The sequence below is a fragment of the Pseudophryne corroboree genome, chromosome 6, assembly GCF_028390025.1.
Source record: "Pseudophryne corroboree isolate aPseCor3 chromosome 6, aPseCor3.hap2, whole genome shotgun sequence".
Taxonomy (NCBI): domain Eukaryota; kingdom Metazoa; phylum Chordata; class Amphibia; order Anura; family Myobatrachidae; genus Pseudophryne; species Pseudophryne corroboree.
Window position 1 is genome coordinate 663583446 of NC_086449.1, and position 15771 is coordinate 663599216.

The 15771-nt window shown below is 43.6% G+C and overlaps 1 protein-coding gene across 1 annotated transcript in view; it reads left to right on the top strand.

The window, feature by feature from the left end:
• Positions 1-15771, top strand: part of LOC134933200 (A disintegrin and metalloproteinase with thrombospondin motifs 2-like) — a 968191-nt gene that overhangs the window by 606159 nt on the left and 346261 nt on the right. The window contains exons 8-10 of the mRNA XM_063928241.1: positions 2871-3014; positions 8524-8656; positions 9024-9137. Coding sequence (XP_063784311.1) covers positions 2871-3014; positions 8524-8656; positions 9024-9137 — 391 coding nt within the window. The remainder of the gene's footprint in view (positions 1-2870; positions 3015-8523; positions 8657-9023; positions 9138-15771) is intronic.

The following is a 15771-nucleotide window of genomic DNA, read 5'->3' on the forward strand; positions in this document are numbered from 1 at the left end:
CTCAGTGGTTAGGGCGGAGTCCTTTGTGTGCAATGCTCCTGCCAGCCCAGCAGCATAGACAATGCCATCTTGCTTTGTGTCAGCTGACCAGTCTCTGACTCTGACTCCCAGCCAATCCTGTGTCACCAAGGGGTTTAATCCTTCCTCCTTCTCAGTGTTCAGGTGTTCAGTGCCATAAGTCACACAGTTGTGTGTGTGAGATTTGTAGCTGCGCTCCTGAGAGTTTCCACTCGGTACCATAGTTCTTGTATTTCTCTGAGTTCTCAACACTCAATGGTTACCCATCAGTGCAAGTCCAATATTGCCAGACCATCGATGCAAGTCCAATATTGCCAGACCACCGGTGCAAGTCCGATATTCTCAGACCGCCAGTGCAAGTTCAATATACTCAGACCGTCAGTGCAAGTCCAATATTCTCCGACCATTGGTGCAAGTCTTATATTCTTCAACCGCCGGTGCAAGTTCGATATTCTCAGACCACTGATGCAAATCCAATTTTCATCGACCGCCGTTGCAAGTCTGATGTTCTTCGACCACCGCTGCAAGTCTGATATTCTTCGACCGCCAGTGCAAGCCCAATATTCTCAGACCGCTGGTGCAAGTCCGATATTCTCAGACCATTGCTGAAGGTTCATTCATTAACTGCCTTGTATACTATTCGGCAGTACTCCGCTAACTTCTCACAGCTCCATTCCCTTTTAGTGCTAGCTCCAGGTAACCCAGATAAGGGGCCGCGACCAGCCCACCAGGTGCAGCGAAGCCCCAATCCCCTAGTGGGGTTCCCTGGTGAAGACCACTGGTGGGGTAAGACGTCGCTCCTGTTCTGGGTCCAGTCAACTACCTGGTACTAGTTTTGGTGACCCTCAGTCCTCAGGATAAGAGCATGCTGTCAACTCAACATGCTGAGACTCTCATTTAGGGTCATATCTTGGAAAGTATTTACCGATGGGAGCAATATACGACAATGCAACACTTTGAAGAATCAGAAAAATAGAGTTCTGAGGGAAGGGAACAGTCCTGAATGTGTCCTGAAGATATGCTCAGCTTCTGTTATGTAACTATAAAATTGTTAGTATCACTGATATCTGCCTGTTAAAATTAAATTAAAATTAAAAAAGAAATCCTAATAAATGCTCACCCACCTCGGGTTGGGTATGATTTGCTGGCATTTGGGTTGCCAATGGTCAGAATACCGAGCACAGCATCCTGAAGATTGTAATCCTGACAGGTAAAGCTTACCTTTCCCCCCTGGTCCCCTAACCCTCTCTCTTCACAGCCTAAAGCTAACCCTCCCCCCTTCCCCCACGCAGCCTAACCCTCGGCGATGGTGCCTAAACCTAACACCAACTTCCCTGCAGTTTATACCTGACCCTCTCCCTGCAGCCTAACCCTAACCCTACCGGGTGGGTGCCTCACCCTAACCCCCCCTACCTGCAGCTTACACCTAACCCCCAGGTCCGCAGCCTAATCCTTCCCCAGCAGCCTAAACCTAACTCCCTACCCTCTCGCAGCATAACCGTCAGCAGTGGTGCCTAAACCTAACCCCCCCCCCCCCGCAGCCTAAACCTGACCCTTCCCCCTGTAGGGATTCCGGCATCGGGATGTTGAACCTATTCTGGATGTCGAATAGTGTCGGGATTCCGGCATCTGTATTCTGACTGCCAGTATCCTGACAACCGGGATCCTGACCGGATCCCCCCACCTCAACCTTGTGGCTATCTGGTGAATTTCTGTTTAATATTGCCAATGTTTTAATAACCAGGGCAAAGACTGGGGTCAAAAGCAGGCACCCATGTCTGCTTCTGTTATAGATTGGGTGCAAAGCTGATAAGGTGCTACTGATCAGTGTTTGATTAATCTTATATTTAAAATTCATTGGTCAGTTTTTTGTCTGTCCAGTTATTCACTCGGACACCACTCACCAATTGGAATAAAGCTGCGAGGTGGTCCAGTTGGATCCTGGCAAGGTTTTAGGGGAATTAGGGTCCCAGTTGGTGTACGCTGGACAGAACTTTGACCTGTGGAGCCTGTTCTGAGCCTTCCACTGGAATGGGTTTGGATAAAAACTTCAGAGTGATAACATTGGGTCCAAGAAGACATACTAAAAGATTGAGGTCCTGGTCCAACTTTCTTTTGGTGTACGACAGATAGAACTTTGACACAGGGAGACTGTTCTGGGCCTTCCACTGAATGGATTTGGATGAAAACTTGAATGAACTGTAATAGTTGACAGAAAAAAACATAATTCAATGATCTGAAATAACTGACTGAAATAACCATAAATAAATTAGGTAAAATAAGTGACAGAAATGGAAGTGGGAAGACAAAATATTGTGTACCCAAAAGCCTTGAAATAGCAACAGTGATAACAGAAGGAAAACTTTAAAACCATCTCGCAATGGAAAGGTGTTTATAAAACTGAACAGAAAGGAAAGCTGGGCTACTGGCGACACCCTGCCCCCCCCCCCCCCTCCCCCCTCTCCCCCCCCCCCCCCTTCCCTAATCAGACACTGGGCAGCCACCTCATGGGTGTGTTGGAAGAGCTGGTAATTTTTTATTTTTTTTTAAATGTTGACAGTTACATCCAACTCATTGATAACTTGAAGATTTAAACACAGACAATGCCGGTTACTTCAGCTACTTGAAGTATAAAATGGACATGCACACGTGCAAGTGAAAAGGTTGAAAGATGGCTAGGTGTTATGTCAGGTACTATTCCATTTTGACATTTATATATTTTGGGTAATTGTGTTAAATGTGCAATAGTGTAATTTAGCAGAGACTATTTGGTTTATTTTATGATGTGATAGCAGTGTATGGGAAAATGTTATCCTCATTTACAGTAAGATTTCTTTAATTATATGTTCTAGTTTAGGAATGGAACACGATGGGCAAGGAAACAGGTGTGAAGATGAAGTCAGAATGGGAAGCATTATGGCTCCGCTTGTACAAGCTTCATTTCATCGTTTTCATTGGTCTCGATGTAGCCAGCAAGAGCTGAACCGTTATTTAAAGTGAGTCATTTAAGTATTTCATTTAAAAATTACTTTCGAAATTAAGATGGAGCAAGACCTGTTTATGCTGTAAAGATTCTTGCAGCTTGTTACTGATCCCAGTAGTTATGTGGCTGATTCTCAGTATTGTTACTGTGATAATATGTTAATGCCCATACAGTCCCTTGCATCGGAATGAGCAGGCACTGAGACACACACTTTGAGCATCTCTAGCTGCTTTGGAACCATGTGTATCAAACTACACATGATACAGAGTCATATGCAGTTCAGTGGTATTTCCACATGGCATAACTGGGCTGTAAAATGGTTTTCTCATATAAGCGTGATATTGGAATTGTGGTCTAGACCATCTATATAGAGTTGTACAAAAAAAGGTGTATTCTAGTATGTGTGCAAGTGGTAGCTGCTACACTAGGCTCAATGTAAAGCAAGAAGGTACCCTCACACCTTCACCTACATGAATGTATAAAAGTGAATGAGCAAAATAGAACTTTTGTAGTGCTAGTGTCTCAAACCTGAGGTAATACTCATTCCTTGGCACGTTCACAGTTCAGCTCGATAAAAGGAAATGAGTAGAAATAGTGAAGTACAGTTATAAGCAATTTAATCACACAACTATACAGACAATGAAAAAAATGATACGACATAAAATGAATAAAATTTCAGGGCATGAAATGCACAACAAATATCCGCTTTAGGTCAGTTTAGATAGCATTTACCAGAGGTAGTGTGAACTGTGTCATAAACAACAGTTCTGAAAGCGCCTGATAAAGTGTCATCCTGAAACACCACAGCAAATAGCTGACTTTGCTGCCTTCAGGTACTGCTTCACACTGACTCCAATGGCGGTTCGGTTTAGGTCCAATGCGTTTCTACCCTTTCTGGGGTCTTTGAATATACAGCACCTAAGGACCTTGAAAAAGACCCCAGAAGGTTAGAAACGCATTGGACCTAAACCGAACCGCCATTGGAGTCAGTGTGAAGCAGTACCTGAAGGCAGCAAAGTCCGCTATTTGCTGTGGTCTCTCCGGATGACACTTTATCAGACGCTTTCAGAACTGTTGTTTATGACACAGTTCACACTACCTCCGGTAAATGCTATCTAAACTGACCTAAAGTGGATATTTATTTTGCATTTCATGCCCAGAAATTGTATTCATTTTATTTCTTTTATCATTTTTTTCATTGTGTGTATAGTTGTGTGATTAAATTGCTTATAACTGTACTTCACTATTTCTACTAATTTCCTTTTATCGAGCTGAAGTGTGAACGTGCCAAGGAATGAGTATTACCTCAAGTTTGAGACACTAGCGCTACAAAGGTTCTGTTTTGCTCATTCACTTTTATGCATCTATATAGAGTTGTGCTGCAGCGTAAATGTGCCATTTTGTTGGATCTTTTGCACCTAGTATACTGTAGGATTAGTGAAGGTATGCATGGACGATGATGATTGTATCAAACCAAGCAGCCTGCTGTACGCAAAAACTCACCATTTGCATCCATGCAGAGAGATCCAACCGCCTCAGAATCAGACCAATAATTTGGACTTCAAAGTACTTCAAAGGAAGTGAAAGGGGAGTTCTGGGGGTATGACTCCAAGGGGTAAATTTACTAAGATGGGAGTTCTATTTAAGATGGGATGTTGCCCATGGCAACCAATCAGATTCTACTTCTCATTTATCTAGCACCTTCTACAAGATAATACCTGAAATCTGATTGGTTGCTATTGGCAACATCCCATCTTAAATAGAACTCCCATCTTAGTAAATTTACCCCCAAATGTGTAGCTTTGAGAAAGAAACCCTACTGCACTACCTTGTTTTCAGATCTTGGAGTGTAGCAGAGGGAGTCCCCCATAAAAGATGTGAGACTAGTACTGTATGCCAGTAAGGACAAGGAAGTTGTGGGATTTTAAATTGAAATATAATGGATGGATATTAATTGGTATCCGGTCCATAGGTTGACAGCACTTATGTCGACATGCATTAGGTCGACATGGCAAAGGTCGACACATGAAAAGGTCGACATGAGTTTTTCACAATTTTTCTCCTTCATTTTTTTGAACTTTTTCATACTTTACGATCCACGTGGACTATGATTGGGAATAGTAACCTGTGCCGAGGGCAGCAGTAGCGGAGCAAGGGGATATGGTGCACTAATTGAGGTTCCCAGTCACTTTACGATGAAAACTTTTTTTTTTTTTATAAGTTCATGTCGACCTTGTCGATTTAATGGCTGGGTCGACCTATTTCAGGTGTCGAGCTAGTCACTGTCAACCTAGTTGCTGTCAACCCTATGATCCACACCCTATGAATTTGTTTCAACTTGAGCAGGTGTTCCAAATTGCACAGAAAAAGGGCAGTAGTGGTAAAGGATTAAAAATACAAGGTGAATGGAAAGTTTTGGGGTTGAATAAGCAGATAGCGGGGATTGCATGGAGCTAAGGCTTGAGTGAGATATAGCCAGCAAGCCGAGAATATGCAAAGATGATTTGTTGGTGTAAGGATAGTTTTCACTTATTTAGGCCCATGAATGTGGTGGGAGAATTAAACAAAGCGGTACATGAGTGCAGACCAGTAAGGAGGGAAATAGTGAAAAGGTAATATAATATTGGAGGAAAAATAAATGCTGTAAAAGGTAATATAATATTGGAGGAAAATAAATGCTGTAAAAGACAATATATTACTGGAGGAAAAATAAATGCAGTTAAGTGAAGATAAGTGTGCTGATGGGAAAAGAAAGAGTAAATTGAGTAGATGCATGATGGAATGATATGAGAGATGTGGATGAATGGGGATTAGCTTGGTTAGGTAATGAGAGGGTGGAGTGGAACAATTGATCCAACTTGTGCAGGGCAATTGAGGAAGTGGAGGTGAAATTACTGTCCACCTGGCTGGGGTAGATTTTGTACTGTAGCTTGTGCAGCTTTGACACGAGATGCATGATGCTGCTAGTTGTTCTCTCTGGATCCAACAGCCAAATAGAGATGTGAACAGCTATAACAGTTGTGCTCAATGGGCACCTGAACAGATATCGAAACAGTTAAGCTCTGTGGGTCCAGTAGCTGAATGGAAATGGAATTTCAGTAAGGCCAAAGACAGCTTTATTTTTCTTGTGAATTCAGTCATTAGTGCTTCTGACTCATTTATCAACATTGTTCAGAAATAATCCAATACTTTATATTTGTAAAAAGAAGAAAAAACGTCAGGTTGGATATAGAGATGAGATAATGTGCAACTAATAATAATAGGACTCAAGGTGCTTCTAGAGTAACTCTGCTGTCTGAATGCCACTAGCATCCATGTTTCTTCATATATACTTGTACTTTTCTATTTTATATCTGTGTTTATCCTGTGCTCCGGATCCTGAGAACCCAGTGACAACCCTAAATGGCTGTCTAGCTGAGCTCTGGGAGTGGATGAGTGCCAGTTGGCTGCAACTGAATCCTGATAAAACAGAGGTCCTTATTATAGGACCTCAACATCATAGGACAATACTGCAGCATAGCCAACCAACTGGACTTTCCCTATGGGGTTCAGAACTACAAAACACTGATCATGTGCGGAATCTTGCGTTGTCCTGGATGGTTACTTGACAATTAAACATCAGATATTAGCCACATCAGAAAAGCCACATCAGGAAAGAGATAAAGTGGAGAGAGATAAAGAACCAGAGATAAAGTGGAGAGAGATAAAGAACCAGCTCCTAATTGCCATGTCACAGGCTGTGTTTTAAAAATGACAGGAGCTGGTTGTCTAGCACTTTACCTGTCTTCACCTTATATCTCTCCAAGGCTTAGTACATAGAGCCCTTAGGGCAGATGTATTAAGCCTGGAGAAGTGAAAAAGTGGAAGGTGAAAATGCAAACGCCGCTCAGCTCCTAGCTGTCATTTTTCAAACCCAGCCTGTAGCTTGACAGTTAGGAGCTGACTGGCTGGTGCGATATCACCTTCCACTTTATCACTCTCTAGGCTTAATACATCTGCCCCTTAGTTTAAAAAACGTCAGTTAAGAGACAGTTAGTTGGTACTTTATCGCTCTCCAAGGCAGAGTGCTGTCTCTTAACCTGGGCACATAGTGGCAGAAATATATCAGCAGTTCGTGCAGCGGCCGATATATCACGAGCCCTTTGGTGGGTGTGTACACCCTGATATGTCTGTGAATTTTGATGTTCAGACCTATTGCTCCTGCTGTGCAGCACAGCCGATGGACGATATATTTCCAGATATATAGTATCAACGCATCTGGCTGTGTGTACGGGCAGTCTGCCAACCGCCAGTACACTTGCTGCAAGGACCGCCAGTGACTGACATCTCAACTGGGCGGGCACATTTGAATGCCCACCCAGTTGTGACGATTCATCAGCCAGGTGTGGACCCGTCTTTACTTAAATCAAGTACAGTAGTTCCTGGATTAGTGTTTAATAGATGTTCAGTCAATGAATGAGCATCATCTGGGGAAACTATCACAGCATGCCAGATCCCACTTACTGGCGCTGTTGTCCCATGGCTGCAGCAGTCATCTCTCCCATATGTTACGAGGACCGCTTGTGTCTCCTGTCTCCTTGGCTGCTACAGGTGGCTGCAGTGGCAGCTAATCTCCGCTGGCTGCTGCAGTTGGCTGTGTGTGTTCCAGGTGACTGCAGCTCCCACACGGGTATGCCCCTGTAATTTAAACTACTGGTGCGTCCAATCCGTTTTGCATCAAATTCAAACTCCATCCCTGTAAAGGCAGTCTAAGTACTATTCTGTGCCAGAGTATTAGGTGTCTTGCTGAACTCTAGTGGCTGTTCCCTGTGAAAGTTGTTTGTGGTTACTGGTATTGATCTTAGCTATTCCTTTGACCTGGCTCTGCTTGTCTCCTGGTACTGAATTGCCCATCTAGTTCTGACCCATTACGGTTTACGTTACTCTATTATGCTACATTCTGATCCATTGCACAGTTTACCTCCTGTCTACCAACCCCATACATATGGACCCAAGCAGAGGTTGGTAATCTGCATATCAGTCGTAGCAATGACAATACCCCCTTTTTGGGTGTCCCTGCTTAAAACTACTGATGTGTTAGACTCTAGATAGCATTGTTGAGGCTATATTAACTTAGTTAATCATATGCAAATATGAAATTAAATTGGATAGTAAAGAGAGAGAAAAAAAGGATTGAAACATATCTGAATAATTCCATTTTCTTTTTTTTTTACAAATAATAATTATTTAAAAACATAGATAGAAGTTAGTGCTGGGATCATTATTTTAGAGGATTTGAAGCGGTTATTTCCATGTGGTTTTTTTGGGGGACTTTTTGGAACTGTAGTGGCTGATAAAGAGTTGGCCATAATTGTGCTCAGATTGCAGCTGCTATTTACTGTCCTTGTAAATGTGTAATTTGTAGAACTATTTCCTTAGTGTTTAAGACTCCTGAAATGCTATATAAAATAATTTCATTTTTTTAAGACATGACTGTACTGTGCATTTTTACACGCAAAGAACGTAACTGCTTTTTATTACAGTTCATATGATTGCCTGCGTGATGATCCATTTGCACATGACTGGCCTTCTCTTCCTCAGCTGCCAGGGATTCATTATTCTATGAATGAGCAATGCCGCTTCGATTTTGGTATCGGTTATATGATGTGTACAGCTGTAAGTATTAAGACTTATTTTTTATAGTATCTCTACTTTTGTTTTATCACCGACTGAAAATATCATAAATTTAAAGTGGCCTTCCAGACTCTTGAATAGAAAGAACTGAACTGGACAGGCCATTTCGTACATGTGCAAAATTCTGTTGAAACCATCCTTCAGCTCCACGATTGCTTCACCACTGTGGATTGCAATGGTTAATTCATTCTGCTGTATGGTATGGTTGGAGTACAGCACTAGCAACACCTAAAGCAATATTACACCAAAAAAATGTATTCATTTTCTATTTAGCAGATTTGAAATGTATCATAGAAAGTACTAACATTTTCTTAATGTAACTGGAGTATATTTTGTAATATATTCATAGTTTCGAACTTTTGACCCCTGCAAGCAACTATGGTGTAGCCATCCTGACAATCCGTACTTCTGTAAAACAAAGAAAGGTCCTCCATTGGATGGAACAATGTGTGCACAAGGAAAGGTAAACAATAATGATTCATTGCTGTACTTGTACAATATAAACTTGCATCATACTTTCCAAACATGCAACTTTAGGCAGGATAGCCTTGGTTGGGGGGGACTGCCCTGCCGTTCTGTATCAGGTACAGTTGGGAGGTACAGTACAGTATGTTTCCCACTGTTTAATGACTTGTTTATGCAGCATTTAATAGATTTTGTTTTTATGATGGGAAGAAAGAGTTGGGAAAGCCCACTGATTTGAAAGTGCAAGACACACCTCCATGATGTGAGCATCCCACTGTGATGTGGACACGCCCCTCGAGTGCCATGTCCTGATTTAAGCTCTCACATTCTTGGGACAAATTTTTGAGAGCGCAGCTCTAATCACAGGAATTGTGTTTATTTTGCATATTTTGAAAAAAAATTATTTTGCATATTTTGAATTTTTTTTTAATAATGGTATAGCAGTTACATTACATTCTGTACAATTAAGAGTCAAAATGTATATATAAAAAAACAAAACACAAGAAAAAAACAATTATATAATAGCCTGTGAAAATGTCAGATGGAAACCCAAAGTACATGGCTAAACATTGGCAAATTCTATCTGACTGTTTAACATAGAAAAGAAAGAATACATATGAAAGTAGTATAACATTGCTCAATATAGAGTAAAACAAATATGTATCTAGCCCATGTGGGCTGTGACTAGAGACATTGCCTTACTGGCTATGGTGACTTCCGTAGAGGGAATCAGTATGAGATCCCGGTGGTCAGGAGACTGAGCTCGGTATCCCGACAGCCGGAATCCTGGCGGCGAGCGCAGCGTGTCCCCTAATGGCCTCGCTATGCTCTCCACACTTCGGGATCCCCCTCGGGTGTTGGCGTGGACCACCACCCAAGTGGGAGAAAACAGCCGGCAGTCAGCACTCCGACCGCCGATATTGCAGATGGTGTCGGGATTCCGGCGTCGGTATATTGACCACCGGGATCCTGTCCGGCGGTCAGTTGACTGCCTCCTCCATAGAGTAATCTTTAAGCCTTGGAGAGAGAGAGAGAGTGCACACACAGTGGAAGCTGCTCAATCAGTTTGGACAGCACTTATCAGGTGCATGAAAGGGAGGGGTCTCAACAAGCAGAATGGGGGAAAGGGGGTGCTTTTTCCGCCCAGGTATCCCCTGCACACTAAATAGCACTTGTAATAATACTTGAGAACTATATGATAATAGAAATTCAAAGATATTTTTCTCTGGCTGGGTCCACAGGATTATCCACAGGATAACATTGGGATATTGTAGAGCGACAGCGAAAATGGCACCAACACGGTCACAAGCTTTCTGGCCTCCCAGGATGCATTGGGGCCTTCACCATATAGTTCCGCCCACTGACTCAGTCAGATCAGTTTTTTGCTTGGTGCGGCAGGAAGCCGCATGGTCGCAGGGCTGCTGTGGAAGCAGCCTCAAGCTTTTTATTATTTTATTTTTATAGACTTACTATATTGTTTTTTTGAGCGACTGCTCTTAACAGCGTCTTAAACGCATACTAGAAAGAGTCGCTCCAACAACTCCCCACCGGGTCGCAACAACGCTTACCTTCGGGTATCAGTGCTGTCTCGACGGGCGTCTGTGTCGGATGTTCTAGCAGGTCCAGCAGACGTAACCAGGCTGTGGCCGGAGCATGGGGAGACGGTGAGTCTATGGGCTTCCTCTTACTAGAGGGGTCAGGACACAGCTACACTGATTTGGTGGAGACTACAAACAGTGTGTTGATGCGCCGAACATCTAGAGTGCGACAGTGCAACGCTCCGGGTATCATAGGCGCCAGGACTAGGCAGAGGCCGCGATCCAGGGAGTTTAAGTCAACAGGGGGATTCAGACGGTCTCCTGGCCGTCCCTCCTCCGAGTTCATGGCCAGTTCCAGCGGGTTTCTCGTTTCATGAACTGAATGACCACACTTCCGGCTCAGACGCTACCACGAGGGTATTCGGTCGCTGCTTAGACGCTGCGGTTGTGTACACTGGAGATAAACCCGCCCAGACCGAGTCGCAGGCCTTAGCGTCTGCATACACGTGGAAGTCGCTCAGCGTCCGTGTCCGTTGGTGAGCGTCCGTGTCCGTTATCAGTTATCAAGAGCGGTAGTGTACATCAGTAGCGTCTGAATCCACTCAGCGTCTTACGAGCGTATTTGCTTGGATATGGAAGTGTGGTGAGTCTCCCTGTATCCCGCTCTACGGAGGCAGGGTATACAGTACTAAAAATTCTCTCTACTTCTTAGTATGCATTGTTAATTTTTAGTACCTATTGCATATGAATCCTGTATATTACTGTGTTTTCTGCATGCTATGTTGAAAAAAGAACTAGTTTAAATCAGAAGTACAATTTTCCTACTTATGTATAAGTTGTTATGGAGGTTGTATTCTCATATGGCAATGTCTAATGCTTTAACATGTGACTGACTGCTAGTATGTGTGCTGACTTTTCTGTGTAATGTCAGTCCTGTTCTGACCCTCAAATCAGATGCACTGTGGTCAGATTGATCTCACCTCTATATATTGACATATAGGGTGATTTTCAGTCACAAAATTGTGTAGTCAATAACAGATTAATACCATGTCTGTGAGCGGCAAAAGTGACGAGGAGAATTTATCAAGCACTCCTACAGCCCTAACATGCTTATCTTGTAAGTCAGGGGTAATTGATATGAATCAATTGGTCACTTATGAGGGTTTGTGTGCAAACTGTTTCGCTTTTCAGCGAAGTAAAAAACAGGAGTTGGTTCAACCACCAACAGAGCCACCATGGAATATGCTCGCAAAGACTCTGTCTTCAATAGCGGACAGGTTAACTCCGGTAGCACCACCTCAGGGGTTAGGGTACACTATGAACCCATATATGCAGATCCTTTCCTATGGTTTGGTTCCAGTAGCCTCTACAAGCAACCAAGGGACAGGTAAGACTAAGACAGATACGTCTGTGTGGCAGACTACACAAGATGATACATCGGATGATGATGATACAATAGATTCAACTCCGTATGATGATCAGTCGCAGAGCTTTAGTTCAGAAGATGTAGCTGAACTTATTAATGCTGTGAAGGCTGTTCTCTCGTTGGAAGAGCCAGCCAAGACAGTGTTAAAAGCTAAAGCACGTGTATTTAAACGAACAAAATCAGCGAAAGCTGAATTCCCAGCGTCAGATGAGCTGACGGAAATGATGGATGAGTCTTGGGCAGCGCCCAGTAAAAAAATAGGATTCCTAAGAGATGGGTTTCTTATTATCCATTTCCTGCTGTGGATTGTTCGAAAAGAGAAGTTCCTCCAAAAGTAGATGCACATGTTCTGCGACACGTGCATAAATCTGCTTTACCACTGTCATCTACCTCATTGAATGATGTCACAGACAGAAGGGTAGAGAGCCTTTTGAAAAAAAAAAATTCTCTAGTAGGAGCAGTGGTAAGACCTGCTATGGCTTCGGCCTGGGTAGCAAAGGCAATGGGCGAATGGATAGAGGAACTAGAGAATGACATCCCTTCTCCTACTAGGGAGCAAGAGGATCGTTTTTGCCGTTTAAGACAATCTGCCCAGTATTTGGAAGAAGCAGCAATTGATGTAGGTACAGTTGCTTCTAAAGCTTCAGCCTTGACAGTAGTCGCTCGCAGAGCAGTTTGGCTACGGACCTGGAAGGCAGATGCGGAGTCCAAGAAAGAATTGGAAGCATTGCCTTTTGTAGGTAATATATTATTTGGAAAACCTTTATCGGATATCCTAGAATCAGAGGCTGAATCGAAAAAGGTCAGATTTCCGGCTACTTATAATCCTAAATCCAAGGGTTTAAAATTTCGATCATTTCGTTGGCAAAGCAAAGCGAAAGCTAAAGAGGAGCCTAAGCAACCCCAGTTTAAATCCAGGGGTAGGAAGCAGTGGGCTAGCAAAAAGCCATCTTCCAGACCTGAACAGAAACCATCAGCCTGAAGAGACGGGTCTCCGCCTGGAGGATTCCAGGGTTGGGGGCTGACTTCTTCATTTTGCACACATATGGCAACAGTCAACAGCAGATGCTTGGGTGCAGAAGGTAGTATCTCAGGGGTATGGGTTCCCATTCAGGAGGCAGCCTCCTCAAAGATTTTTTTGCACCAGCCCGTCTCGTATAGAGTCGAAGGCCAATGCCCTGCAAGAAGCAGTCCAAAAATTACTGCAGTCAGGTGTGATTGTCCCAGTACCTCCATCACAAAGGGGACAGGGGTTTTACTCCAATCTATTTCTAATCCAGACACCAAATGGGTCATATCGACCAATTCTAAATCTGAAAATGTTGAACAAATATATATGGATCCCGAAGTTCCACATGGAGACGTTACGCTCCATAATGTTGGCTATGGAACCAGGAGATTACATGGCATCTCTGGATGTACGGGATGTTTACCTACATGTGCCTATAGCACTGTCGCATCAGTGTTACCTCAGGTTTGCCATCCTCCAGGAACATTTCCAGTTCCAAGCTCTGCCTTTCGGGCTAGCTACAGCACCCAGGGTGTTTACCAAGATCATGGTGGTTATGGCAGCTTGTCTGCGCAAACAGGGGATAAGAATATTCCCATACCTAGATGACCTGTTAATCTTAGCACAGTCGCAAGATTTACTGTTGAGCCATCTTCAACAGACGATAGTTTGTTTACAGAGACACGGGTGGCTCATAAATTGGGAAAAGTCTTCCCTGAATCCGTCACAGCGGATGGTTCATTTGGAAGCCATATTGGATTCAAACCTACAGAAGGTTCTCTTACCAGAGAAAAAGATAGTCAAGGTGCAGGTCATGGCTCAGGAAGTGTTGCAAGCCCAAACAATGTCAGTCCATGCAGCAATGCGACCGTTGGGTCTGATGGTATCAACCTTCGACATGGTGCAATATGCGCAGTTCCACTCCAGACCGTTGCAGCATCTTATTCTGACCAAATGGAATTGAAATCATCAGACGATAAAGAAGCAGATGATAAAGATTCCAGTAAATGTAAAAAGGTCTCTAGCGTGGTGGCTACAGACAGACCATTTAAACAAGGAGAGACCCTTTTGGATAAAGGAGTGGCAAGTCCTGACAACAGATGCCAGCCTGCAGGGCTGGGGAGCGGTACTCGGAAGCCTATGGTTCCAAGGAAAATGGACCGCAAGGGAAAGTCTCCTGCCAATAAATCTGTTAGAAATAAGAGCCATTTTCTTGGCTCTGGTTCAGGCAAGGGACAATCTACAAGGAAGACCAGTCCAGATCCGCTCAGACAATGCGACGGCAGAAGCATACCTCAATCATCAAGGAGGAACACACAGCAAGAGATTGATGGAGGAAGTTACTCCCATTCTAAAATGGGCAGAACTCCATCTCCCGGCATTGTCAGCAGTATTTGTCCCGGGTGTACTAAACTGGGAAGCGGACTTTCTCAGTCGGCACACCATTCAGGAAACCGAATGGGCACTACACCCAGAAGTGTTTCAGACACTGGTGAACAGATGGGGTCTACCAGAGATAGACCTTATGGCGTCTTGTCTGAACAACAAAGTTCCAAGGTATGGATCGAGAACAAGGGACCCAGGAGCGGTCCTTGTAGACGCACTGTCAGTAGAATGAAGGTTTCAGCTGGCGTATCTGTTCCCGCCAATATCTCGGTTACCCAGAGTAGTGAGAAAGATAAAACAGGCAAAAGGAGCAATCATTCTAATAGCTCCAGCTTGGCCAAGAAGGCATTGGTACACAGATCTGTTGAGAATGTCCATGGAAGCACCGATACTGCTCCCTCAACGTCCAGATCTGCTAATGCAGGGTCCTTGTTGTTACAGTCATCTGGATCGCCTGTCTTTGACGGCGTGGCTGTTGAAACCTATCTTAGAGGCTAAAAGTTTTTCGAAACAAGTAATCCAAACTATGCTTAGAGCAAGAAAGCCTTCTTCGGCCCGTGTGTATCATAGAATATGGCAAGCCTATATTCACTGGTGTACTGGGAAAAATTTCAATCCGAGATCTTTTAAAGTAGCTAGGATTTTGGATTTCCTTCAGGCAGGATTGGATAAAGGGTTGAAAATTGCTCCCTTGAGGGTTCAAGTTTCAGCGTTAACTGTATGGTTTCAGCAGAAGATTGCTGATTTACAGGATGTACGTACATTTTTTCAAGGAGTAGTACCTCCATTTGTTCCTCCTGCAGCTCCCTGGGATTTGAATTTAGTTCTTAAATTTCTCCAGGGTCCTTTGTTTGAACCACTTGAGAGAGCAGATCTTAAGTGGTTAACGGTTAAAGTTCTTTTTTTGCTGGCAATGGCGTCAGCCAGAAGAGTGTCAGATTTAGGAGCATTATCATGTAAGTCTCCTTTCCTAAGTTTTTTTCCAGACAGAGCAGTTCTCAGAACGAGATCTAGCTATCTTCCAAAGGTGGTATCAAAGTTTCACCTGAAGGAAGAGATTGTAGTCCCAGCTTTTCAGGTATCGGGACTATCTGCGGGAGAAGCGTCGCTGGACGTGGTCCGGGCTTTAAGAATCTACATAGATCGTACTAGTGCCATCAGGAAAACAAATTCTCTCTTCATCCTCTACGGATTCCATAGTAGAGGATGGCCTGCTAGCAAACAGACGCTGGCGAGATGGCTCCGAATGGTAATATCAGAAGCTTATTCTCAT